Raw genomic sequence first — 25,797 nt, forward strand, 5'->3', positions numbered from 1 at the left:
GAGGCCGTAGGAAGTGGTCTGATCCAGAATACATTTTGAGGTTAAAGTTGACTAGCTTTGCTTTTGGATCAGTTGTGGGCATGAGAGGATGGAAGTCAAGGTTATTGCAGCCAAGAGTGCAGGGGATGAGGGAAAAGTTGGAGGAGATGATGTCAGAGGGGTGAGTGGGGGGAGGGCACAGACCATATGCACATGGTTTCTGCAGACCACGGGGAGGACTTTACTTTCCCTGAGTGCGATGGAAGCCCTGGGAGGGTTTTAAGCAGAGGAGGGATGTCATTGGCTTGTGTCCTAACAGAATCTCTAGATGCAGAGTGCAGAACAGGCTTGAGGAAGACAGAGATGGACTAGGGTGGTTCGGAGGCTGGTGCAGGCATCCAAATGAGAGATGGTGGTGGCTTGCCATGCGGTGCTGACTGGGATGGGAAAACTAAATTACTTTGAGCAACAACAAGTGAGTTTTGAGAAACGTGTTGAAGAAATAATAGGCGGTAAAAAAAAAAAAAATCACGGAGACAGGCAAATAAATGATTGAAATTTGGCAGTGAATTAGGAGCCCCGGCTCTGGGAGCAGCAGCTGAGTCTTCCCGGAGGAAGCGGCTTCAGTTCTCTGAGCTGGTTTTGTCATGTGCAAAATGGGGATGATAATGGGGCATACCTCACAGAGTTGTTGATAGGGTGCTCTAAAGGTTCTGGCACAGCATCTAACACACAATAAACGTTACCCTGGGAGCCAGACTGCTAGGTCCCAGCACCAGCTCTGCCACGCACTGGCTGGCTGTGTCATCGTGGTCAAATTCACCCCTCTGTCAAAAGGGCTATCATTAATACCAACTTTATAGGGTCGGGTCGTGAGGATTAAATTAATGAGTACAAGTAACGCATTTAGAATAATGTGGCACGTACGTGCCAGCTGCATACGTGCCAAGTATTATGAATATATTTTAGCCATATCTTATAAACTCTTCCCCCACCAGCGTATGCCCATCCCGTTCTGCGGATGGGAGGTCTGTGGCTCAGAACAACGTGGCCTCTGCCTGCGACCTAATTTAACATCCTGTCTGTGGCGGGCCCTCCAACTACCTGGAAAAAGGAGATTACTGCTTTAAAGAGCCCCGCCCCGCCCCGCCCCGCCCCGCCCCGCCCCGCCCCGCCCCGCCCCGCCCCGCCCCGCCCCGCCCCGCCCCGCCCCGCCCCGCCCCGCCCCGCCTGCCGGCGGCCTGGCGGAACCTTTAAGTGCCTCGCTCCAGTTTCCGGCCGGCGCATTCGCGCTACTGAGCCGGCGCTTGGAGCTACTTCCGGCGGCCGCGCTCCGCCCCCGGGCGTCTCCATTTTGGCCGCAGGTGGGGCGAGGCCTGGGCGGGCAGAGTAGCGGAGGGTAGTCCTCAGCGGTCGCGGAGCCGAGACGGCTCACGGCGCTGTCTCCCTTCCTTCCTCCGCCCGCAGGAGCCGGGGGCGCACATGGCGGGCTTGGAGGTACTGTACGCGTCGGCGGCGCCAGCCATCACCTGCGCGCAGGACGCGCTCATCTGCTTTCTGCACTGGGAGGTGGTGACGCACGGCTACTACGCCTTGGGTGTCGGCGACCAGGTACTCCAGAGAGCCGGCCTGGGGCCAGGGTGGTGGGGGTGAGGTGTCTTTTGCCCCGATCCAAGGACCGGAGCTCTGGGCCAGAGCGCCTGACGCTGCCCCGCCCGAGTCCCGGCGCTGGGGCTCCTGGCACCTTTGGTTTGGTTTGCGGGTCGGGGAGCTGCTCTGCCGGCCCGGCCCAGCGTCCCTCAGAACAGAGCTGGGGCAACAGGGTTTGGAAACCTGAGGACAGAAGCTCGCTTCAGCACGGCCTGGCTGTCTCCCAGGCCAGGATCGTGTGGACCTGACACTGAGACGGGGGGTAGCTCCCCTGAGCATTCCTCACCTGCCTGAACTCCACCAAGCTCCTTCCCACATAGCGTCGGGAGGGGAGGGCGGTACTCAATACTGTACTGGGACATCCACCGGATAATCAGAATCCAAGCACGCTTATACGGGTGAGCTCTGATCTGTTCAGCCCCACTCAGGGACGCTTTCTTCACTCCTCAGCACGGGCCCAGAGAGCACACACACCTTTCACCTTTTACTGAAGGGCCCAGTACAGCCCACTCACCGTGTCATACCCAGCTCAGGTTCTGGGAAACAGCCACCATCCCGCACCGCCCCCGCCCCACAGGTACACCCCTGCACCCCGGATGTGAGAGCCAGCTAAGGTTACCTCCCCAACAGCTGCCCCTACACGGTCAGCCCCTCCTGCTCTCCCACCCTCAGGCTCTGCCCCTCCGAGCTGGGGGAGCTGGGGGCCTTGTCGCCTTGTCATCACACCCGCAGAGCCCCAGGACTGCTGGGCACTGCCTACTGCATAATTCTTTGGGGGAGCCTTTGTTCATCTTCCCTGCCCCTTCCCTGTGACTTTCACCCTCTACATCATCCTGCAGGTTAGCTTCCTGTGAGAACTGGGCCTGGCCCCCTTTCTGCCCCTTCAGTTCTCTTCTACTTCATCAGAGAAAATACGGTCCCAGCCACACACCGCACATACACGCAGGATTCCTAGCCTGACCCTCACTGTTCCATTCTTCTCATCCCCAGAACCTAGATCAGCTCTGAGGAGTAGGGCACCTCACCCTTTGCATCTCTTATGGTGAGGTTTTAACCTTACTCTTATTTGTAACTGCTTCAGATCTAACTCCCTAATTCTTTCTTAGTTTCTCAGATGTACATCTGGCGTCTTAAGTTTTCCTCTCCTGACACAGAGCTTTAAGGATCCCTCCTCAAACACAGTTTACACATCCTGAGCCCTGAGAGCCAGGCACTCCCTTCCACTCCCTGGCTGCCCCATTCCTTTGTCCTTTAGAGCAGTGAGCAAGACCACCACCCGCTCTCACACTTAATGCCCACCAACAGGAGTCACATCAGAAGGACGAGAACTGTCATGGATGTCTGGCTCCTTTTTTTTTTTTTTTTTTTCTGTCCCAGACCTCAAGTATCTCACAGGGACCCCAGATACACCCTTAGTATCCCCCATCCCTACCCCCCTCCAGGCTCACACGTACTTGTCCCCTCATGTGGAATCTGGGACTGGATGTAAGGCTGGAAAAAAGGGGGATTCACACACACCTGGAAACAGGAACCACGTTTTCCTCCCAGATAGCTCTGTTCTTGGCCTTTCTGTCCAACCTGCACTGCATTCCACTTACTCTGCCTTTCAGGCCTTGGGACCCGGTGGAGATGGCATCTCCACCCACGAGTGTTGGGCTCCCTCTCCAGTGTATAGTGTCCCCAACAGAAACTTCATGTTTCCTCACTTGCCCCACTTCACCTTTCCAATCCTGAATGACTCTTTCACTTGCCCCTGTCATTTCATTTCAGCGTTGCCTAGGAGGTCCAGGAAGCTGATGTATAGAATGGCGTGGAGTGCAGTGGGATTGGAGAGGGGAGGAAGACTTACCTGGTCCTGCCCTTGGGGCTCGTCCATGGGCTCTCAGTTCCCCCTGTCCTTCAGATCTTACGGGTCTGCCCTGCTCTCTGCCTCTCCTCATGGATCTCACCTTGTTTACTCCCATCTAGCTATTTCTGCTCTGACATAGTTGGAATCTCTCCCCCCGGAACAGGAACTTGTTACTGAGGGCCTGTGCAACTCCGTCTCTTCTCCCCATTTCACAGGGACATATCAACACTGCAGGTCTGCTCCCACCACTCGTCCTTTCACACACCTGTCCAAAGCTCTGAGTTGTTCTGACAGCTTAGGGACATCAGTTCATATAGGTCATTGCCTCCTTTGGTATCATTCCCTTGCCAAATACTCTGGGCCTCAATTTTTCAGGTGAAATGTGCAGAAAGAATACAATCTCATTTTAATACTGGTTTAAAAAAAATAAAAGATCCTTGATTGATTCCTAAAGGTCCATCTAATTCCACTCTGTTCGTGCAGGCCAGAAAAAGATGCGGGCCCCAGATGTCTTGCTGGAGGCCAGGGAGAGTGGGGAGGAGGGTTTTGAAAGGCACCGCCCACTGTCCATGTGTCCACCCCAGAGCTAAATCATGCGTGGCTTCTGGGACTCGGTGTTTGTATTGCTCTTTGGTGTGTCTTTTTGCTTCTGTGCCCTTTCCCTGAGCTCAGGTTGCACTTGTCCTCCTCTGACTTCTGCTGAGTCAACTTCCATGGGAGGAGAAGCCCTTTAGAGAGGTATCTATTAGTTTATTTAAGAGCGGGTTTAATTTTCTGGCCTGGGACCAGCAGACTCCACTGAGACCAAGAGTGTTTGCCGTACTCAGAGAATGTTTATGTTGCCTCTCCAGCCACCTCCTGTGCCCCATCCTTGTAGGGGTGATGAGAGAGGAAGTTCCCAAAAGTATGTGCTTCGTCATATAGTATATTGACAGTTAACTAGAAAGCTAAATTGTCTTTCTCTTTTTTTTTGTTTTAAGATTTTATTTATTTATTTGACAGAGAGAGAGAGAAAGAGAGTACGCACGCAAGCAGGGGAACAGCAGAGGGAGAGGGAGAAGCAGGCTCCCCGCCAAGCAGGGAGCCTGATGCAGGGCTCGATCCCAGGACCCTGGGATGATGACCTGAGCCGAAGGCAGACGCTTAACCATCTGAGCCACCCAGGCGCCCCTTTCTCTTTGGTTTTATCTCTTCTTGTGCAGGGCAGTTGTGTATGTAAAACTCGGTTAGAAGAGCAGTGAGGCCACTGGCTTCAGTAAAAATCCAGTATTTGAATTTGGATTACTTTTTTGGAGTCAGTACCACTCCTAAGAGCTTTACAGAGGTGTCAAGGTGGTTAGGTGGCAAGGGGTTTAGAGAAGGCTATAGACAAAAGTTCGAGAATTTGGTTTTCTGTTGTAGGAATCTAAAGGTTATGAGAAAAGAGAGGAAATGCCCAAAATGATCTGTTTGTGTTTCTTTGAGTGCGTTTTAGCCCAGAGACCCAGGGGTGAACTTATGGCCACTGAAGAATGCTTCCATCCCTAGGATGTTGCCTAAGTGGACAGCCATCTTTACTTTCTTGGGGCCAGTCTAGTGGATCTGGCTGGGAAAACTCTCCAGCCATAGACCGAGCAACCAGGAGCTCCGAATGCCAAACCCAGCTCTGCATCTGACTTACTGTGACCTTAGGCAATTCTCAGCCCCTCTCAGTCCTTAAATTTTTCATCTGAGGGTATTAAACTACACAGCCGTGTGCTTTGGCTACTTTCCAGTTGCAGCTTTCTGGAGAGCCTGATATTTGAGGTCAGGACCTAGAACACAGTTGAAATGCCAAATTTGGCCTGATATCACCAGGGCCAGTCCCTCGGTCCCACCTGTTTTCCCCATATCAGGGCAGCGCTTGGGCCGGGACCTTCAGTTCCCCTGCAGCCGGTGTGTGGAAGATTGAGCAGACTAGATTATCTATATTCCAAGGAAAGATTCGGGTGGGTTAAATGCTGCATGTGGAAGACATACATATAAATTCACAGGCCTCTGACAGAACAAAGACAAGGCACATTATCAAAATCGTAGCTTCCAAAGTAAACCTTAAATCCACTAAACCTGTTACAGGAAATAGACCCAGTTGGAGGTGAGGGATTGTTTCTTTCTGGCTTGGGAGACTGGTTTCTTTCGTTTCACTTTTGTTTTTCCTTACTCTGGTTTCTTTGCTTCAGGCTTGTGAGTTTCTTTGTCATCCAGCCAGCTTTTAAACCATGCCAGTTGCAACATCTCGAATTGTATTTGGGACCACTTCCCCCATTGGATTCCTGAGCACCAAGGGTAACTAAAGAGGAGAGGCCCATGATTCTCTGTTTTGTTTTTTTTTTTAAAGATTTTATTTATTTATTCGACAGAGATAGAGACAGCCAGCGAGAGAGGGAACACAAGCAGGAGGAGTGGGAGAGGAAGAAGCAGGCTCATAGCAGAGGAGCCTGATGTGGGGTTGGCGATCCCATAACGCCAGGATCACACGCTGAGCCGAAGGCAGACGCTTAACCGCTGTGCCACCCAGGCGCCCCGATGATTCTCTGCTTTTGGCCTCCCATTGTTCTTGGTGTGTGTAGGGGCTGCGGGGATGGACCTTTGTCTTCTGCTGTTCTTCATCTTTGGTCCAATTCCTCCCACCGTATTCTCCTGAGTACAAAGCTTCCCAATCCACTTGCTCTGTGTTTAGCCATATACATAGGTATCTGTGAAAAAAATATATGGATTATTTTTGTGTGTTTTAAAATTTTTTTACATAAATGATACCAGGCTGTAAATTTCATTTTTTCTTAACTTCTAAAAAACTAAGTTTTTTATATATATGTATGTGTGGGTATATATATATGTGTGTATATGTGTGTATACACATATGTATAAAAAATTTCTCCAAAGTAGGCTCCATGCCCGGCGTGGAGCCCAACATGGTGCTTGAACTCATGACCCTGAGGTCAAGAGATCAAGACCTGAGCTGAAATAGGAGTCAGGCTCCCAATAGACTGAGCCATCCAGGCACCCCTGAAGTTACATTCTTCAAGTTATCATTTTAAGTTACGTTTTTTACCTTTATCGGTGATGCTACAGTTTGATCTAGTTTGTTCCTTCTAACTCCTATATAGTATTCCACTATGAGCGTATTTTTTCATTTCACCTCCACTTTGGTGTTCATGACAAGGCTATGGTGAAGATTCCTTGTCATGTCCGCTGTGCCTTTGTGCACCGGGTTTCCTCCAAGAATGGAGGTTTGGGGTCAGAGGGTGTCTGCTTACCTGAGCACGCCACATGCTGCCGGACTGCTTTCCAGAGGATTTGCAGCAGTGTTAAGTGGCCAACCACAGTGTCTGAGGGTCCCCATTGTCCCCACACCCACGTGAACGAAGACTAGAGAAATGGATAAAACCAGTGTGGCATGGAACCTCATCATTTCAACCTGCAGTTGTCTGAGTGGTGGTCAAGTTGAACAGCCCTCTGTATACTGTTACCTGCTCTTTCTTTTGCTTGTTCCTATTTTTTGCCAGTTTTTCAAATAGGTTCCCAATTTTTATTGTTCATTTTCGGGGCATTCCCTTAATGTGCTAGTTATTCGTTCTTTTTCATCTGTAGCCACACAAACATCTCATCCTAGCCTGTGGCTGCCTGTTAGTGTTGCCATGTCTGTTTTTGAACAGAAGCTTTCAATTTGGAAAGTCTCAAAGACAGTGCTTTTTTTGTTTTTGGATCTTAAGAAATCTTTCCCCATCTAGGAATCACTTGATTACTTTTTCCTATGGAAATGCTTGAAAACGATTTCTCAAACTTCAGTGTGTAAAAGGAAAGTCCTAGGATGGTTTAAAGGAAAAAGAAGAACTCACAACTCATTTTTACAATGCATTTTTACACCTCACAATGCATTTTTACACCCACCAGGTGGGCAAAAATTTTAAAATTAGACAGTGGCAGTGTTGCCGACCACATGGAACTACAAGGACTCTCATAGGGTGTTGGTGGAAGTGTAAATCAGTACCTCTTCGGAAGACAGTTTGACTTTATCTTATAGATTCAAAGTTCTTTTCCCACACATACCCTATAGAAATTCATCCACCTGTGTACTAGCAGACGAATACACAGATGTTCATAGCAGCAAGCCTGTACACAGCCCGCATAGGCATTCACAAGCGAGTGTGTACCTGGCAGCATGCGCGTACATGGCCACACCATAGCTGTGAACTGTGCTGCAGTGGAGCGCTGTATAGTAGACTGTATGTGGTCAAATGTGTTGACACAGCGAAATCTCACAATATTGAATGAAGAAGGAAGCGATAAAGGTGATGCCATTTATATAAATTCAAACACATGTGAAGCCATATATTTTTAGGGTTGTATGTATAGTAATACAGCTATAAGGAAAAGTAAAGATCTTTTAAAAAATACAGAGTAGCGATGACCTGTGAGGGGAATAAGATTCATTAGGAGTACCCTACTTAAGGCTTTGGCAGTGGTGTTGTTCTGTTTCTTAAGCAGGTGACACACAGGTGTCCACTGATGTTTTATCTTGTACCTGTGCTCCATTTGGTGTGTGTATGAAAATTGTTCATCATTTTTGTGAAACCACTACAGTAGTCGGGAGGGGAATACACTAGAATCTTTACTTTTTGTCAACACTTCGGTGATCCTCCTGCAGATGGTCCGGGTTCTGAACTTAGAAAAACACTGTATGAGAATTTCACGGTATCGCTTCAGGCGATTGGCCTTATTTTTGGCAGGGGGGTGGAGAGGACATTCTTATCAAACCAAGGCTGCAGATTCTGGTCAAGTTCCAATACTGTGTCACGAAGGCAGTCAGCTACAAGGGAGGGAGCACTGGAGCAGGAGTCCAGAGACCAGGTCCCAGACCTCTAACTTGGATGTTTTATTTCTCTTGACCTCTGTATCCTCATCTGTGAAATGAGGAAGTGGGATTAGGTTACCTGCAAGGTCCTTCGTAGCTCTGTGTTGAGCTCTGAAGATCTTCCTCCTGTCAACCCTCATGTCTTCTCAGCCAGGCCCCGATGATAAGAAATCAGAACTGCTGCCGGCCGAATGGAATAGCAATAAAGACCTGTATGTCCTCCGGTATGAGTCTAAGGATGGGTCCAGAAAGCTCCTTGTGAAGGCTGTCACCGTGGAGAACAGCGTGATCATCAATGTGCTGGTGAGTCTCAGGGACATGTTGGCATCTGCTGGTGGGAGTGGACATAGGGGTCGCCTTTGTGTAGCCCACTCAACAGTTCGGAGGGGGAGCCTTAAATGTTTGTGAGGACTTTACCCAGTGACCCTACTTTTGGAACCAAGACAGGAATCCTCCATATAGAAAAGCTTTGTGCTCAAAGATGTTCGTTCACCTTCTGGTATTACCAAGGGAGGGACTTCATCACAGGGGAATGATTACGTAAATTAGGGTAAATCCTTTCGGTGACAACAGGGACGGAAAAAAGCTTACTGGAGGCCCAGGGGGCTACTTTTAGTTCTTCAGATAAGCCTCACTCCCTGCTATCATGGCGCCCTTACATTTCTCATTTCCAGGGATGGAAAACTCTTCCCCACCACCGTGGGCTGCCTCACATACACCCTTCTCCCTTCAGCCCCTGCTCATTCCTTCTCATTTTTCACTTCCTCAAAAAGTATAATCCTGACTACCTACTCTCACCTGCCAGAAAAATCTAAATTATGCCTCTCTACTTCATTTTATTTCCTTGCTGGTCCTTACCACAGTTTGTAATTATGTACTTAGTTGTCGTGTGGTTTGTCTGTCTTCTGCCACTGGACTGTAAACACCCCAAGGGCAGTGACTCTTTTGTTAAGTTTGTCCTGGTTGTCCCTGCGTGTTCATATAAAGGTAGCATGCAGTCTGTATTGCACTGTGCCTGGCTTTTTTCTCTCAATATATTTGGGGGTCTTTACATGGGAATGCATATAGATATACCTTATTCATTTTAACTACTATTTAGTATTCTGTAATACCAGAATTTATTTATCCCTTTTTGGTTTTTTCCCCCTTATTTAAATTCAGTTTAGTTAAACATACTGTATTGTTAGTTTCAGGGGTGGAATTCAGTGATTTATCAGTTGTGTATAATATTCAGTGCTCGTTACCTCAAGTGCCTCCTTAATGCCCATCACTCAGTTACCCCATCCCCCTACCGACCTCCCCTCCAGCAACCCTCAGTTTGTTCCCTATAGTTAAGAGTTCTTACGGTTTGCCTCCCACTCTGTTTTTATCTTATTTTTCCTTCCCTTCCCCTGTGTTTGTCTTATCCGTTTCTGTTTCGACCAACATTTAGATCTTGTATCAGACAGAGTTCTTAGTTATAAATAACAAAATTCCCTCAAGTTAAACAGATTTGGTTTATTACAAGAACTGGGACAGCCATTGAATTGTTGGAAGGGCTAGAGAAATAGGTTCAAGGCTGGGCTTTCAAGACAGTGCCTCAAAACCACACCATGGAAATCACTGCTGCTGCCACCGCCCAGGTATGGGGTGCTGGCTTAGGCTACAGGCCCTCGAGCCCCTTCTCGTGAGCCACCGATGCCTCTGCTGCTCCCCTTGTTAGCAAGATGTCTGCGCCTTGCTGGGTCTGCTTTTCCATGTTGCCCACCTCCAAGTCAAAGATGTGCATCCATGTGGCACCTCAGTTACATGCCTGTGGCCAGACTACAAAAGAGCCTGGGAAGTAGGTTTACTGGGCGCTGTCTCAGAAAGGCAATATTTCTAAATCAGAGCAGTCCCCAAGCACCGGAAGGGTATTTCGCGTATTACAGACATTCCTGGTGTGTTTCTTTGTGCATGCGTATTTCTTTAACTTGACTATTTAATTGTTATTCTCCCAAATGTCCCCAGTCTTGTTTTCTGTTTTCATTTTTCTAGGAAAGTGGGTCACAGCAGGTATCAGATTTGACGCTGAATTTGCATGATTATATCGATTCAGAACACCTGGCTGACTTCCACAGGTACTTCTAAGTGACGGCTTCTCCCTGGGAAAAAGAAGAGAGAGACAGTGGAATGGGATGGAGAAGTCCAGAGAGTCAGGAAAAGTTAATAGAATGATCTTTGTCTCCTGGGCATAGTCACTTCCAGTACTGTGTCATGAAGGCAGTCAGCTATAGGGGAGAGAGCACTGGAGCGGGAGTCCAAAGACCCAGGTCCCAGACCTCTAACTTGGACATTTTATTTCTCTTGACCTCCATGTCCTCATCCGTGAAATGAAGAAGTGGGAGTAGATTATCTGCAAGGTTTAAATTCTCTTTTCTGTTTTTAATTTATTTTAAGAGAAGATTCACAGGGGAAATGCCACGTGAAGTAAAATGGTAGAAGCGAGAGTCCACAAGTGCTGCAGTGGCTCAAGGGGAGATGTGGAGTCAGGCCATGGGGTCAGTCACAGTAGGCTCCTGGAGAAAAGGTGTGCCTACTCTGGTCTCCACCTCCAACAGTTTTTAAAAAATGAACTTAATTTTTTAGAGCAGCTTTAGGTGAACAGCAGAATCGAACAGCTAGTGCAGAGAGTTCCCGTGAACACCTCCCCCTGCAGCCACCCCCACACAGCCTCCACTATCAGCATTCTGTGCACTTGTTACAACAGAAGAACCTGCATCAGTACACATTCTCACCCAGATGCTGTAGTTGACATTCAGGTTCACCGTTGGCAGTGTGGGACTATGTTTACCTTTTTTTTTCCCCTAAGATTCTATTTATTTATTTGAGCTAGAGTGAGCGAGCAAGAGTGCACAAGCCAGGGGTGGCGGGGGGAGGGGGCAGAGGGAGAGGGAGAAGCAGGCTCCCCGTTGAGCAGGAAGTCCAACATAACGTGGGGCTTAATCCCAGGACCCTGGGATCGTGACCTGAGCTGAAGACAGACCCTTAACCAACTGAGCCACCCAGGCGCCCCGAGTATGTTTGTATTTATAAGAACCTGCCATACCGTCTTCCATAGTGGCGCTACCGTTTCACGTTCCCACCAGCAGAGCCTGGGAGTTCCTGTTGCTCCACATCCTTGTCAGCATCTGGTGCTGTTAGCTTTTCAGATTTGGCCATTCTGATAAGCGTGTAGTTTTAATTTACAGTTCCCAAATGACATACGGCTTGGGGCGTCTTTTCGTAGGCTTATTTGCCATCTGCATATCTTCTTTGGTGAGGTGATTGTTCAGGTCTCTGGCCCATCTTTTAATTGGTTTGTTTGTTCTCTTACTGTTGAGTTTTAAGAGTTCTTTGTATATTTTGGGTAACGATCTTTTATCATATATGTGTTTTGCAAAGATTTTCTCCCAGTCTGGCTTATTTTCTCATTCTCTTGACTTTTTATTTTGAAATTTGTGACCCCACAGAAGAGATGGTTTGCAGAAATGACGGTGAACACCCATGGATCTGTCACCTAGATTTACCAGTTTTTAACGTTTTGCCAGCTTTGCCTAATGTTTCTGTGTGCTTTTGTGTTCTTGAACCACCTGAGAATTATCTCCAGACTCTGTTGAACTTTTACCCCTAAATAATTCAGCAGTATCTCCTCGTTCCTATGAGGGCGGCCTCTGATGTGACCTTGACACAGTTCTCACACTTGGGAGTCGTAGCGAGGGTACAGAAGCATCCCTTAATACACAGCCCGTGTTGGTGTTGCTGCAGTCATCCTGGGGTCTTTTGGTTTTTTGGTTTGAGGGTTCTTTCTTACCCAGCCAAAGATCCCACAGTGCATTTATTTTCGTGGCTCTTTAACTCCCTTTAATCCAGAACAGTTTCCTAGATGTTTGTGTTCCCTGGCCTTGGTAGTTTTGAAGACTCCAGGTCAGTTATCATGTAGAATGTTCAGATTGTTCCCTAGTGATCAGGTTGATTAGGTTCTTTGCTCATCATCTGATTCAGACTGAACATTTTTGACAAGAGCATTGCATCGGTGAGGCTGTGTTCTCAGTGTCTCACGTCAGGAGCAGACGTCTGTCTCGTTGACTGTGTGCAGTTTGATCACTCGGTGGTGTCTGCCAGCTTTCTCTCTCGTAAGGGCGTCTGTTTTCCTTTGTGTTTAATAAGTGATCTGTGGGATTATACCAACAGACCATGAGTACCCTGCTTTCGAGCAGTCTTCATCCAGAGGTCTTGGCATCGATTGATGATTCTTGCCTGAGTCTGTTACTACAGTGATAACTGTAAGACGGTAATTTTCTATCTTAATCATTCTTTCTACATTTACCAGCACTTTTTACCAAAAAAAAAAAAAAGTTTTCTATTCTTCCTGTCCCCTTTATTTTTATTTTTTAAAATACCAGTGTAGACTGAAGGATTCTTTTGTTTTCTAAGTTATGGTCCGTTTCTGTCATTCTTTGGATGCTTGAGTTGTTCCAGAGTTGACCAGTGGGAACCCTTTTAGGCTGCCTCCTTTGTCCTTTTGACATGTCGCCATCATTTGTAGAGTGTTTCATACTTTCTGACACAGTAAGATGTTCCACCTTCACCTTGTAAGTTTCTTGCCCCTGCCTTGAAGTCAGCTGGTTTTCTGAGGAGCCATGATTTCTGTTAGTGGGGAATCATATTTAAAAACCCAAAATCTGGGCCCTGAATGTGCTCGTTAATAGTAAGGATGCCATTGTTTCCAGGCCCTTTCAGTGAGGGAATAGAGCTTGGAATCTTTTTCCTTAAAGTCTTTTCTTAAATTTTAAACTGATGCTTTCATTTTTAATCTAACAGCATGGGATTCTTACTCTTTTATTCTGTACTTCAGCTCTCTTCTGTGGTGAGAACTCCGACTTCCAGGGGCATCAACATGTGTACTCATTTGTTTGATCCTAAAATACACACATAGTTGCTGACCTGCTACATCAGGATCAGCAAAGAACAGATCAACCAAATAAAGTTTCAGATACAGTTTCTTTCCAGTTCTTTTTATTCAGCTGTGTCCCACTGAGGACGTATATAGCCCGAGTATTTACGTTCAGAGGGTACTTAGTTGAATGCTTCTTTTTCCATAAGTGTAATGAAATTGTTACATGGTTAGGCCCAAATATTTCCACTTTATCCCATCGTAAGGGCTTTTTTGCCATCCTCATTGACCTCCTTGGTTTTAGAGGAAGCCTGGCATCAGTGTAAATTCACAGTCATCAGAACTGCCTAGAAACCCTGTTGCATTTTATTGTATCTAATCAGGAATAACCATTTTGAACCCATTCCACTCCTCTCAGGCTTGCATACCATCTGCCTCCATGATTGAGGCCACCCCTTTGTCTCTGCCCCCCTTCTGTGAAGCCTTTATGTGAAGAGATCCCTACTTCTGCTCCAGCTCATCACCCTTCAGTTGATTTCCCACGTAGTAGTCAGACCAGCTTTTTTAAAACATAGTCATGGTTGAAACCCTGGCTTGAAATCCTTCAGTGATACAACCTCACATACATTAGGATGGCTACTATCAAAAAAATAAATAAATAAATAACAGAAAATAACAAGTGTTGTCCAGGATGCAGACAGATTGGAATCCTTGTGCACGGTTGGTGGAAATATAAAAAGGTGCAGCCACTATGGAAAACAGTGTTGTGGTTTCTCACAAAATTAAATTACCATATGATCCAAGAATTTATACCCAGTAGCATTGAAAGCAGGGTCCAGAGTAGATATTTGTACATTCACATTTATAGAAGCATTATTCACAATAGCCAGAAGGTGGAAGCCATGTAGGTATCCATGAATCCCTAGAACAGATGAATGGATAAACAAAATGTAGCATATACGTTCAGTGGTATACACAATGTGGTCTCTACCTCCATCAATTCAGCTTTAAGAAGGAAGGAAAAGCTGGACTTACGCTTCCACATGGAATAACCTTGAGGACATTAAGCAAAATTAACCACTCAAGCAAACACTTTATGATTCCACTTATATGAGATACCTATAGTAGTCAGATTCATAGAGATAGAAAGGGAAATAATGGGTGCCGGGGGGCTGGGGACATGGAGAATGGGGAGTTATTGTTTACTGGGTACAGAGTTTCAGTTTTGCAAGATGAAGAGTTCAGAAGATGGGTGGTGGTGGTGATTGCGCAATAATCTGCATGCTTAACAGCACTGAGCTATACGCTTACACATGGTTACACTGGTAAATTTTCAAATGTATTTTCCCACAATTAAAAAAATTTTTTACACTGAAAACTACTCAGACCCCTCCAGTGAATGTTGGTTGCTCTTAGGATAGAGAACAAAATCCCTGATGGGGCTTAAAGCCTAACCCCTGCCACCCTGTCCCCCTTGGTTGCTGTGCCTTGGCCACCATGCCACACTCCCCTCCCCCCCCCCCCCCCCCCCCCGTGCCAGGGGCACTCTCCCCAGCCTCCTCACACAGCCAGCTCCGGTTCTTCTTCAGTTCCCATTGAAACATCAGTTCTGCAGAGAAGCCTCTCCTGCCCCCGCCCCCACATTTGAGGTTTCGTAACACCATCTTAAGCATTTAACAAGTGGGTATTTCATGATTAGAGCTGGTCTCCCCCACCCTGGCCTGTGAGCTCCTTGAGGGCAGGGCCTGGGTCTGTTCTGCACATAGTGGGCCATGGAATGGAGGGAAGTGAGGCCAGCCCGGAGCAGCAGCCAGAGCTGCCGTTCTGGGTGCTGCCCACTCGCTGACCCCCGCACCCCTGAAGTGGGTGAGGAGAGGACGTGGAGCCTTTCTCTTGACGTCTTCATTCTGGAATTGTATTGCGGGAGAAGGCGATGAAACCTGTGGAGGAGCCCAGGTCCTGGGGGGCTCTACGTGCTCAGGACAGCATTTAGTCCCCTTAGCAGTACTGAGGGAAACGGTGACAGTGTTGCCATTTATTTATTTTTAAGATACATTTGTTGGGGTTTTGTGCTGGGGGAGTGTTTTGTTTTGTTTTTTGATGACTGTGAAATGCGGAACCAACAGTACTACCTCAGAGTGCTCTGAGAACAAAACGAGATGTCGGCCCAGCATCTCAGGGCCGGGTGCCGCAGCTCTTAGTAAACATACAAAGGGGAAAATCTCCCATCACCGGGAATCGTCTCCATGGAAACTGAGGCTCTGAGAGCTGGGGTATGGATCTGCCTCCTGATCATCAGGCCCGCCCTCCCTGCTCTGTCGTACTGCCAGCGACACTGAACTGCCTGTCTCCAGTCACCTTGCCCCATCTAGCCCTGCTTGTTAGGTCATCATGGCGTGTCTTGTCCACGCTAGGTGGGAGTGTGTGCCCCTTGGTGAGCAAACTCTGATTTGCTAAGGAGTATAAATCCGTTCCTTTCTGTCGTGCCCCTTCTGTTTCTGGCCTTGAAGGATGACAGACTACAGGCTGACTTTTGCTGCTACCAAAATAGCAGTGCTACTGAGGCTTAGAAATTGTGCAAGAACTTCAGACCTGAGTTCTGCAGATAAACACGCATCCTACATAGGGAGATCGGAGGCCTCCCAGCTGTTTCACACACAGCTCATCTGGCTGAAAGGAAAGAAGATTTAGATTTACCCCTTCCACCCAACTTGGTCAGGGAAGCAGCAAGGCTCCATCTCACAACCCTGTGATCATGACCTGATCCGAAATCAAGAATCGGATGCTTAACTGACTGAGACACCCAGCTGCCCCCATAAGCGTCCCTCTTAATGCCCTTTTATAGCCACACCCACTATCCCTCCCCATCCCTAGCCTCCCTGGGAACCACTTACTCTCCATCTCTAGAATTTTCTTACTTCACAAATGTTAAGGGACTCCTGGGTGGCTCAGTCGGTTAAGCATCTGCCTTCAGCTCAGGTCATGATCCCAGGGCCCTGGAATCGAGTCCTGCATTGGGCTCGCTCCTGCTTCTCCCTCTGCCTGCCATTCCCCCTGCTTGTACTCTGTCTCGCGCACACACACTCTCTGTCTCTGACAAACAAATAAAATCTTCTTTAAAAAAATCTCTGCCTTAAAAAAAAAAAGTAAATGGAATCACACAGTATGTAAGCTTAAGCTTATGGGATTGGCTTTTCTCACTCAGCATAATGCCCTTGTCACCCACCTGAGTTGCTGCCTGCGTCAATAGTTTGTTCCTTTGTAAAGTTAAATAATAGTTCCTGGTATGGGTGCACCACTCCTTGAAGGATATCTAGTTGTTTCCAGTTGTTTGCTATTACAAGTAAAAGTGGTATGAACATTCAGGTACAGGCTTTGTGTGGACATAATTCTCATTTCTCTGTGGTAATTGCCCAAGAGCACAATGGCAGTTGCATGTTTAGTTTTTTAAGAAACTGCCAGATGATTTTCTAGGATGTCTGTATTGTTTTACATGTCCACCACCAGTGCATGAGTGATATCCTTTCTCTGCGTCTTCACCAGCATTTGGTGTCACTCTTTTTCATTTTAGTTATTCTGATAGATATGTAGTATTATCTCATTGTGGTTTTAATTTGTACTTCCCTAATGGCTAATGATGTTGAGCGTCTTTCCAGGTGTGTATTTGCCATCCATGTATCTTGTTCGGCAGAGTGTCTGTTCATGTCTTTTGCCCATTTTCTAACGGATTGTTGGAGGTTTTTTACTGTTGTATATGTGAGAGTTCTTTATATATTTTAGATGCAAGTCCTTTCTTAGATGATGGCTTATAAATGTTTTCTCCCAGCCTATAGTTTGTTTCTTCATTCTCTTAACAGGATCTTTCACAAAGTTTTTAATTTTGATAATATTTATTTTATCAATTTTATGGCTCATGCTTTTGGTGTCAAGAATGCTTTTCCTAGCTCTAGGTCCCCAAGATTTCCTAAGCTTTTTATAGTTTTATATTTTACATTTAAGTCTGTGGTCTGTTTTAAGTTACTTTTTATAGAAGGTGTGAGGTTTAGACAGAAGTTCATTGTCTTGCCTATGGATGTCCAATGCTCCAACACCATTTGTTCTTCCTTCCTTCGTTCAACTGCTTTTGCAACTTTTTCAGAAGCAGTTGTCTGCACTTACGTGGGCCTGTTTTGGGGTTTTCTATTTTTTCCCATTGATCTTTATGTGTGTCCCTCTGCCAGTATCACACAGTTTTGATGACTGTAGCTACATAGTAGACCTTAAAATTGAGTAGAATGATTCCTCCCACTTAGCTTGTCAAGATAGTCTGAGCTATTCTAGGGTCCATGCCTTCCTGTACTAACTTTAGAATAAGCTTGTCTGTGTCAATAAAAACCTTGCTGGGAGTGGCATTAAGCCTATAAATCATTAAACCTATAATGGGGAAAATTGACATTTTTACTATGAACATGGTATATCTCCATTTAAGCCTTCTTTCTTTCTTTCATCATCATTTTGTAATTTGCAGCACGTAGATCCTGACTATGTTTTTGCTGTTTCTTTTCTGGAGGAGGGGCTGATTATGAATTGTGTTCTGCTGTTTGTTTTCAGATATTCGTTGTTAGTATATAGAAATGCAGTTTTTTTGTGTGCTGATCTTGTATGCAGTCACCTTGCTGAACTCATTGTTCTTGGAGGGTTTTTTGTAGATTTCTTGGGAATTTCAAGGTAGACTATTATGTCATTTGCAAAAAGGGAAGTTTTATTCTTTGCTTTCTAATCTGTATATTTTTTCCTTTTTCTTATTTATTGCTTTATTGCAATGGCTAGAACTTCAGCGTTACGTTATTTAAGAGTGGTGAGAGAGAACATCCTTGCCATGTTCCCATTCTGAGGCAAAGTATTCAGTCTTTCATTATTTTTATTACTATTTTCATTCAATTTCTGACTTTATTTACTGGATTTGTAACTGATAGTTGTTCTGAAAACTTATTTAGTTAATATATATAAAGGACTTAGAACAGTGCCTGTCACATAGTAAGCGCTCAGTAAATATTAGTTGTTGTATCATTATTGCCCCATATACATGAGCAGCCTTGTTCTAAAACTCAATATTTAAAGTCCCAAGTATGTACCACCAAAACCATATAGGAATACAGTCCATATTTGCCACTTTTACCTGCCCAGTGGCTTCCCAGTTAAAGGGAAAAAAACTTAATTTGTTAGACTTTTGCTTCTATTCCCATTCCAATAAACCTTAAAAGGGGGAAAAAGTCATAGATCAACTTTTGTTCCCTCCTTCCCTACTCCCAGGTCTCTCCCTTTCACTTAGCTTCAGAAATATCCTCCAGTCAACTCAGGTCTTTCATTATTAAGTATATTATTGTGGGGTTTTTTTTGAAGGTTTTTATTTATTTGAGAGAGAGCGAGAGCACGGGCTTACAAGCAGGGGGAGCAGCAGGCAGAGGGAGAGGGGGAAGCAGACTCCCTGCTGAGCAGAGCGCCTGATGAGGGGCTCCATCCCAGGACCCTGAGATCATGACTTGAGCCAAAGGCAGACGCTTAACCTACTGAGCCACCCAGCCGCCCCTATTAAGTATTTTGTTAACGATAGGTTTTTGTAGGTGTTCTTTATGAACCCCAAGAGGTTCCCTTCCGTTCCTAGTTTGTTGAGAGTTTTTATCATGAATGGATTTACATGTTAGATTTTGTCAAAGCATTTTCTGCATGAATTGATAGGATCATATGATTTTTCTTAGCTTATTGATATGGTAAGGATTTGTGAATTGTCAACCAGCGTTGCATACCAGCAGTGAATCCTGGGGTGTATGATTCTTTTCATATATATATATATATTTTTTTTTAAAGATTTTATTTATTTATTTGACAGAGATAGAGACAGCCAGCAAGAGAGGGAACACAAGCGGGGAGTGGGAGAGGAAGAAGCAGGCTCATAGTGGAGAAGCCTGATGTGGGGCTCCATCCCAGAACGCCGGGATCACGCCCTGAGCCGAAGGCAGACGCTTAACCACTGTGCCACCCAGGCGCCCCTCTTTTCATATATTTTTAAATTCAGCTTGTTAGTGCTTTGTTGAGCATTTGTACATCCAAGTCCATGGGAAATGCAAGTCTGTAGTTTTGTTTTTTGTGCTCTCTTTTGTCTGGCTTTGATGTGAGGCAATCCTGGCCTCATAAAATGAGTTGGGAAATGTTTCTTCCTCTCCTATTTTCTGGAAATGACTATAAATTGGTGTTAATCCTTCTTTATGTGTTTGGTAGCATTCTCCACTGAAATCATCTGGCTCTGGAGATTTCTTGTTCTGGGTGCTTAACTATGAATTTTGTTACCGTAGTAGAACTCTTTAGATTATCGTTTTTATTGTGGCTGAGTTGTTAGTTTGTGGTTTTTGAAGAATTGGTCTGTTCTCCGTTGTTGAAGTTGTTGTTAGCATTCTCTTATTATCCTTGCAGTGACAACACATGTGTTGTAATATCCCGTGTCATTCTTGATATTGGTAATTTGTGTCCTCTCTTTTTGTGTTTGGCAATCGTGCTAGAAGTTTGTCCATTTTATTTATTTTTTGGAAGAACCAGGTTTTTAAAATTAATTTTCTCGCTCATTTTCCTTTTTTTCTCTTTTATTGATTTTTCTTCTTTATCATTTCCCTACTTCAGCCTTGCTTCAGGTTTAATTTGCTCTTTTTCTAGGTTCTTGAGGTCAGAATTTTGATTATCGATTTCTTTCCTCTTTTCCAATGTAAGCATTTGATGCTATGAAGTTTCTTCTCAACACTGTTTTAGCCATAGCCCCACATTTTTTTCTAAGATTTTAAAATTTATTTTAGAGAGAGAGAGTGCACAAGTTGGGGGAGGAACAGATGGAGAGGAAGAGAATCCTAGGCCCGGCCTATCAGGGAGCCCAACGCAGGGCTCGATCTCACAACTCTGAGATCATGACCTGAGCTGAAATCAAGAGTCGGCCATTCAACCGACTGAACTACCCAGGCACACCTATCCCACATATTTTAATATGTTATATATTTATTTTTATTCAGTGTTTTGTATTTTTTTTCATGTCTTCCTCTTTGACCTAAGCGTTATCTAGAATTGGGTTGCTTAATTTCCATGTATTTAGAGACTTCTATTTTGATGTTTAGTATGATTCCATATGGTCAGAGAACATACTCTGTACAGTTTCAGTTTTTTTAAATTTGTAAGATTTGCTTTTTGGCCCAGGATATGGCTCATTTTAAAGCCAGATTTTAGGAATTCTAGAGCACTGCCCACTCATTGCTACCTCCGCCTACCTCAACACCTCAGCTATGGCTCACAGTGCTTGGCTGTCACAGGCAGAGAAGAGAGGCCCAGCGCAGCCTTCCAAGGACTCTGAGTTGGTGACAGAGGTGGACCTTGAGACCCCAGAGCCCTGCCTACCTGGACCAGGAATCTGGTTCATCCTCCCCAGGGAGCCTTGGCCGTTCATGACCCTTCCCATGACATGTGATGAACACACAATGAGGCTGAGGATAGGGTTGGGCAGGTACAGAGGAGTAGCCAGTCCAGGCCCTGTGCCCCTGCACCGTTACCTCTTTCTAATGGGGTGGTAAATGAGGAGGGGCAACTCAGATGCCTAAGAAGCTTAGGCCCAAATCTCGGAGACGACACCGGGCTGTTGCCCCCCTCACACAGGTCCGCCGGGCGGCCCGTTCCCACCCTTGCAAACAGTCCACGCGCAAAGCCAAGAACTGTCGGGGCTGCCATTGCCGCCGCCGTCGCCGCCGCCGCTGCCAGAATAGTGTATACAGGGCTGCCAGCCAGGTGCAAGCAGTTGACACCTCATCTCCTTCCTACAGGACCTACAAGAACAGTGAGGAACTTCGGTCTCGCATCGTGTCTGGAATCATCACACCTATCCATGAGCACTGGGACAAGGCTAGTGTCAGCAGTCCCCACCGGGAGTTTCCACCTGCCACTGCCAGAGAGGTGGACCCCCTCCGGATTCACCCACAGCACCCGCACACGAGCCGGCAGCCTCCCTGGTGAGTACAGAGCCCCCAGCGGGCAGCCAGCCCATGCTTCTGCAGGTTTCTAGCCATAACCATCCTGCCACTTGGCCCCCTCTCTGGCCTCCGTGCGTCTGCGACAAGTTGTTAGAGTCTTGGTGAATAGAGACGTTTAAGTGGAGCAGTGAGTTGGTATGACTCCTAGTCACCCTAGCTACCCAGCTTCTTCAGGTTGCAAGGACCTGGGCCACGCATTTCACAGAAGTACTTTCCCAGAGGGGATGTAGGCCAACTGTCTTGCCTGTTTCATGTCATTCATGGTAGTCATCTAAACTCTTGGACAGCTTCAGAACTTTTCCAGAACAGCATGGGGTATGACCATGTCTCATCCAAGATCTTAGCAGGTTAGGGTGGCAGCATCTACGACAGGAGACTCGTGCTCTGAGGGAGGAGACAAGAACCAGCGGGAGACCTTAGTGTCTGGCTGAGACAGAGCTTCCCAATTTGGAGTCCCCAGTGTGGTAGTAATGGGAGCCTGGGGGTTCACTGTGGGGCCGTAATAAGTGAGTGTTCACTGCCATTGTTATTTTATCCTGTTTTCCAGTTATAGATCTTTGATTAGTTAAAAAATGGGAAATTAATTTATTGCAATAAATAATAATTGGTAAGTCTCTTTGGCACTCTTCAGAAATCCTGTGGGGAGGCTGAATAATAAAAAGTAGTTGAAGGGTTGGGGACAGCTTGTTTGATCTAACGTCCTTATTTTATAGACAGGAACAGAGACAAGATGGCCTGCCTGAGGTCACCAGCCACTAATAAAGAGGCAGTTCGGGTGTCAAATCCCAGTGCAGTGCTCTGGCTGTGATGTAACCAGAGTAGGGTGGCAAGATTTAAGAACAAGCCCTGGACCGCAATCAAGGGGGTTGGAGTGGATTTTTATCCCTTCAGTAGATAGTAATTCTCAGCTCTCTCAACCTCGCTGCCCATGTTGACACAGATGCTCTGTGAGATCTCCTTTACTTCTCCTGGAGTGAAACTCCTAGGTAACCTAAGCGAGTGCACACTTCAGAAGGGGTCCGTGCAAAGTCCTAACCATGATATGAGTGAGAAGTAGGGAGGGGTTAGCGAGACGGTGTTTGTTTGTTTGAGCATGTAGATGCCTGAGCACAGTTACACTGGAAAACATAGTCAGACGTTTGCACTCGTGTATGGAATTATGTCGAATGTGACAGTCACGAAAGCTGGCGTATACAGATGTATTAGAGCACAACTCAAATATTATAAACTGTATTGCTGTTACTAACGTGACTTTTCTGAAATGATGAACAGTTCTCAAGACAACGGCAAACGAAATATTAGATGGACAGTGTCTCATTTGACGGGTAATTTATGAAGGTTTACACCTCCCTGAATACCTAACAAGACTTTCACAAATTGTGTGGGATGCAGGCCATTCTTCTAATGTAGAATGCATCATGTGGAACGTGCAGAGTCGCTGGCGTCTGCCTCGAGTGCTGGGAGGACCCTCCAGCTCCCATGGCAAGCAAAGGTCCCTCCGGGGCTTCCCCAGTGGCACCTGGAGGCTCTGCCACCCTAGCTAGGAATCGGACCTGGAGTTCATAATTGTGACGACAAAAATTCCTTGCCTGGGAAGAACTGAAAGAATAAAAAATAACCATGTTGCAACTTCTCCTGAGATACTGTACCTAGGCACCAATCATCAGTGTTTGCTGAAACCCTTAGGTAATAGGTTGATGGAGAACTTTATAGTGAATAGGTCAGGCTGATCACACCTGAGCCCGTAGATCAGTCTTAACACTGAAAATGGGATAGCCGGACATTAAGTGTCTCCTATGATGCAGTAGTAAGTACGCAGCAGCCTGGATCAGATCTAACTCCCACAGTACAGGAAGCATGAGGGATAGAAGAACGAGTGAAATAGATGCATGAGCATACATGTATTCCAGCCAAAACTGGAACGTGAACATTTTTTAACAGGATAAATTAACCTTGTTTTCATTGTCAGATAAATGAATGGCATGAGGGAAAAAGGGAGAGTGGGGCTCTTATTAAGAGAATTATACCAACTAAATATAGTGTTGGACCTTGTTCGGATCTTTGGGGCCCTGATACCAAAACCAAAGACCTCACAAAAAAACTACAAACTAATATCCCTTGTGAATATAGATTTTAAAATCCTCAACAAAATACTGGCAAAACAAATCCAGCAACATAGATAAAGGATTATATACCATGACCAAAAGAATATCCCGGAAATGGTAAAATAAGTTCGTGTAATATACCACATTAATAGAACAAAGGACAAAAACCACATGTTCATTTCAATAGAGAAAAAGCATTTGACAAAATCCAGCACCCTTTCATGATAAAAGCATTTAGCAGTAGGAGTTTCTTACCTCAGTAAATAGCATCTGCAGAAAGCCCACAGCTAATATCCTACTTCATGGAGAAAGACCGAGTGCTTTCCCCCTAAGATCGGGAGCAAGACAAGAATGTCTTCTCTTGTAACTTTTATACAATATCGTACTTGAGATTCTAGTCAGGACAATCACTCGAGAAAAAGGAAAGGTATCTAGATTTAAAAGGAGGATGTAAAGCAAGCTCTGTTTGCCGATTACATGAGATCTTGTATATAGGACATCTGAAGGAATCCCCTAAAAAAACTTTTAAAATAAGTAAGTTCAGCAGTGTGACAGGATACACAATCAAAAAATAAAAATCAATTGTATTTCTGTACGTTAGCAATAAACAATGTGAAAATTAAGGAAATGATCCCATTTGTAATAACCCCCAAAAGAAAAAATACTTCAGAATAAATTTAACAGAAGTTAACTTATACACTGAAAATTACAAAACATTTTTCAAAGAAATTAAGATCTAAATAATGGAAAGACATTCTGTGTTCATAGATAGGAAGACTTAATATTGGCAATATTCTCCAAATTGATCTACATATTTAATGCAATCCCAATCCCAGAGTTCCTTGTTTGCAGGTTTTTTGTTTTCTGGGGTTTTTGTTTTTGTTTTTGTTTTCAGAAATTGTCAAGCTGATCCTAAAATTCATATGGAAATGCAAGAGAACCAGAATAACTAAAGCAATTTTGAAAAAGAAAAAAGACTCACACTTTCCAGTTTCAAAACTTATTACAAAGCTACAGTAATCAAGACAGTGTGGTACTGGAATAAGGATAGACATATAAAGCCGAGGGAATAGAACTGAGATCCAGAGATAAACCCATACATCCATGGGCAACTGATTTCAACCAGTGTGTCAAGACAATTCAGTGGGGAAACAATAGTGTTTTCAAATGGTGCTGGAGCAAGTCTATATCTACAGGCCGAAGAGTGCAGTTGGACCCCTTCCTCACACAGAAATTGACTTAAAATGGATGGTAGACCAGGCATAAGAGAACTATAACACTCCTAGAAGAAAACAGGAATAAATCTTCATGACCTTGGCAGTAGTTTCTTAGATACAACACCAAAAGCACAAATTGGACTTGGTCAAAATTAAAACCTTTTGTCATCAAAGGACAGTCAAGAAGGTGAAAAGAACGGGAGAAAGCATTTACAAATCATAGTTGACAATAGACTTGTATCCAGAATACATAACTCTTACAACTCAGTAATTAAAAGACAACCCAATTTAAAAATGGTTCAAAAATGGTTCAAGTGGCCCATGAGTATGTGAAAAGATGCTCAACATCATTAATCACTAGGGAAATGGAACTCCAAACCACAGTGAAATAACAGTTATTAGGCACATAATCACGTACAGTTTGTGTCCGTGCACGTCCGTAGTAGTACTCATACCAGCCAGAAAGTGGGGACAGCCTAAATATCCATCAGCTGATGATCAGATACACAAAGCAACACGTGCATACAGCGGAATGTTACTCCGCAGTCAGAAAGTACTGATGCATGTCACAACCTGTGTGAGCCTTGAAAACATTTTGCTAAGTGAGAGGAGCTACATATTGTATGGTTTTATGTGAATTATCCAGAATAGGCAAATCCATGGAGACAGAAAGTAGATTAGTTGTTGCCAGGAACTGAGGTGGAGGGATTGGTGGGCATGAATAGGGAATGACTGCTGTGGGTACAGGGTTTCTTTTTGGGGTGCAGAAGATGTTCTAACTAGAATATTTTCACACTCTGTGAACATCTTAAAGACCACTGCACTGTATTTTTTAACTGGATGAATTTTATGACATGTGCAATAGATCTCAATAAACTGTAAAACAAAAAAAAAAAAAAAGAAAAAGAAAGAATAGGTCCTAGCCTTAGCTTTATTGGAAATGTGAACATTTAACAATAGAAATGAGGTCCCTGGGTTCAGACTACAAGAGAATTGATAATAATTGCTCATGATTGAGACATTGGTGTCTTTCCTTCAACTACAGAGTAGTTTGTTAGTACCTAAGTGGTATTTTATGGGTTCATCATCATACCAGCAGAAGTGATTTATTTAAAATTAGCTGCTGAATGCTTTCCCCCTTAAAAACAAGGCATAGGCATAGGTATCCACTCTCACCGCTCTGATTCAGCG

General features: G+C 45.1%; 1 protein-coding gene across 1 annotated transcript in view; it reads left to right on the forward strand.

The window, feature by feature from the left end:
• Positions 1–1,226: 1,226 nt before the first annotated feature.
• The window catches only part of PSMF1 (proteasome inhibitor subunit 1), a 40,076-nt gene continuing 15,505 nt past the window's right edge, over positions 1,227–25,797 (forward strand). The window contains exons 1-5 of the mRNA XM_045807639.2: positions 1,227–1,343; positions 1,447–1,590; positions 8,502–8,654; positions 10,368–10,450; positions 21,078–21,263. Of these exons, the coding sequence (XP_045663595.1) occupies positions 1,462–1,590; positions 8,502–8,654; positions 10,368–10,450; positions 21,078–21,263 (551 nt within the window). The 5' untranslated portion in view covers positions 1,227–1,343; positions 1,447–1,461. The remainder of the gene's footprint in view (positions 1,344–1,446; positions 1,591–8,501; positions 8,655–10,367; positions 10,451–21,077; positions 21,264–25,797) is intronic.

This window comes from Ursus americanus, chromosome 22 (genome assembly GCF_024610735.1).
Source record: "Ursus americanus isolate L20-20 chromosome 22, mUrsAme1.1.p, whole genome shotgun sequence".
In the NCBI taxonomy this organism is placed as follows: Eukaryota; Metazoa; Chordata; class Mammalia; order Carnivora; family Ursidae; genus Ursus; species Ursus americanus.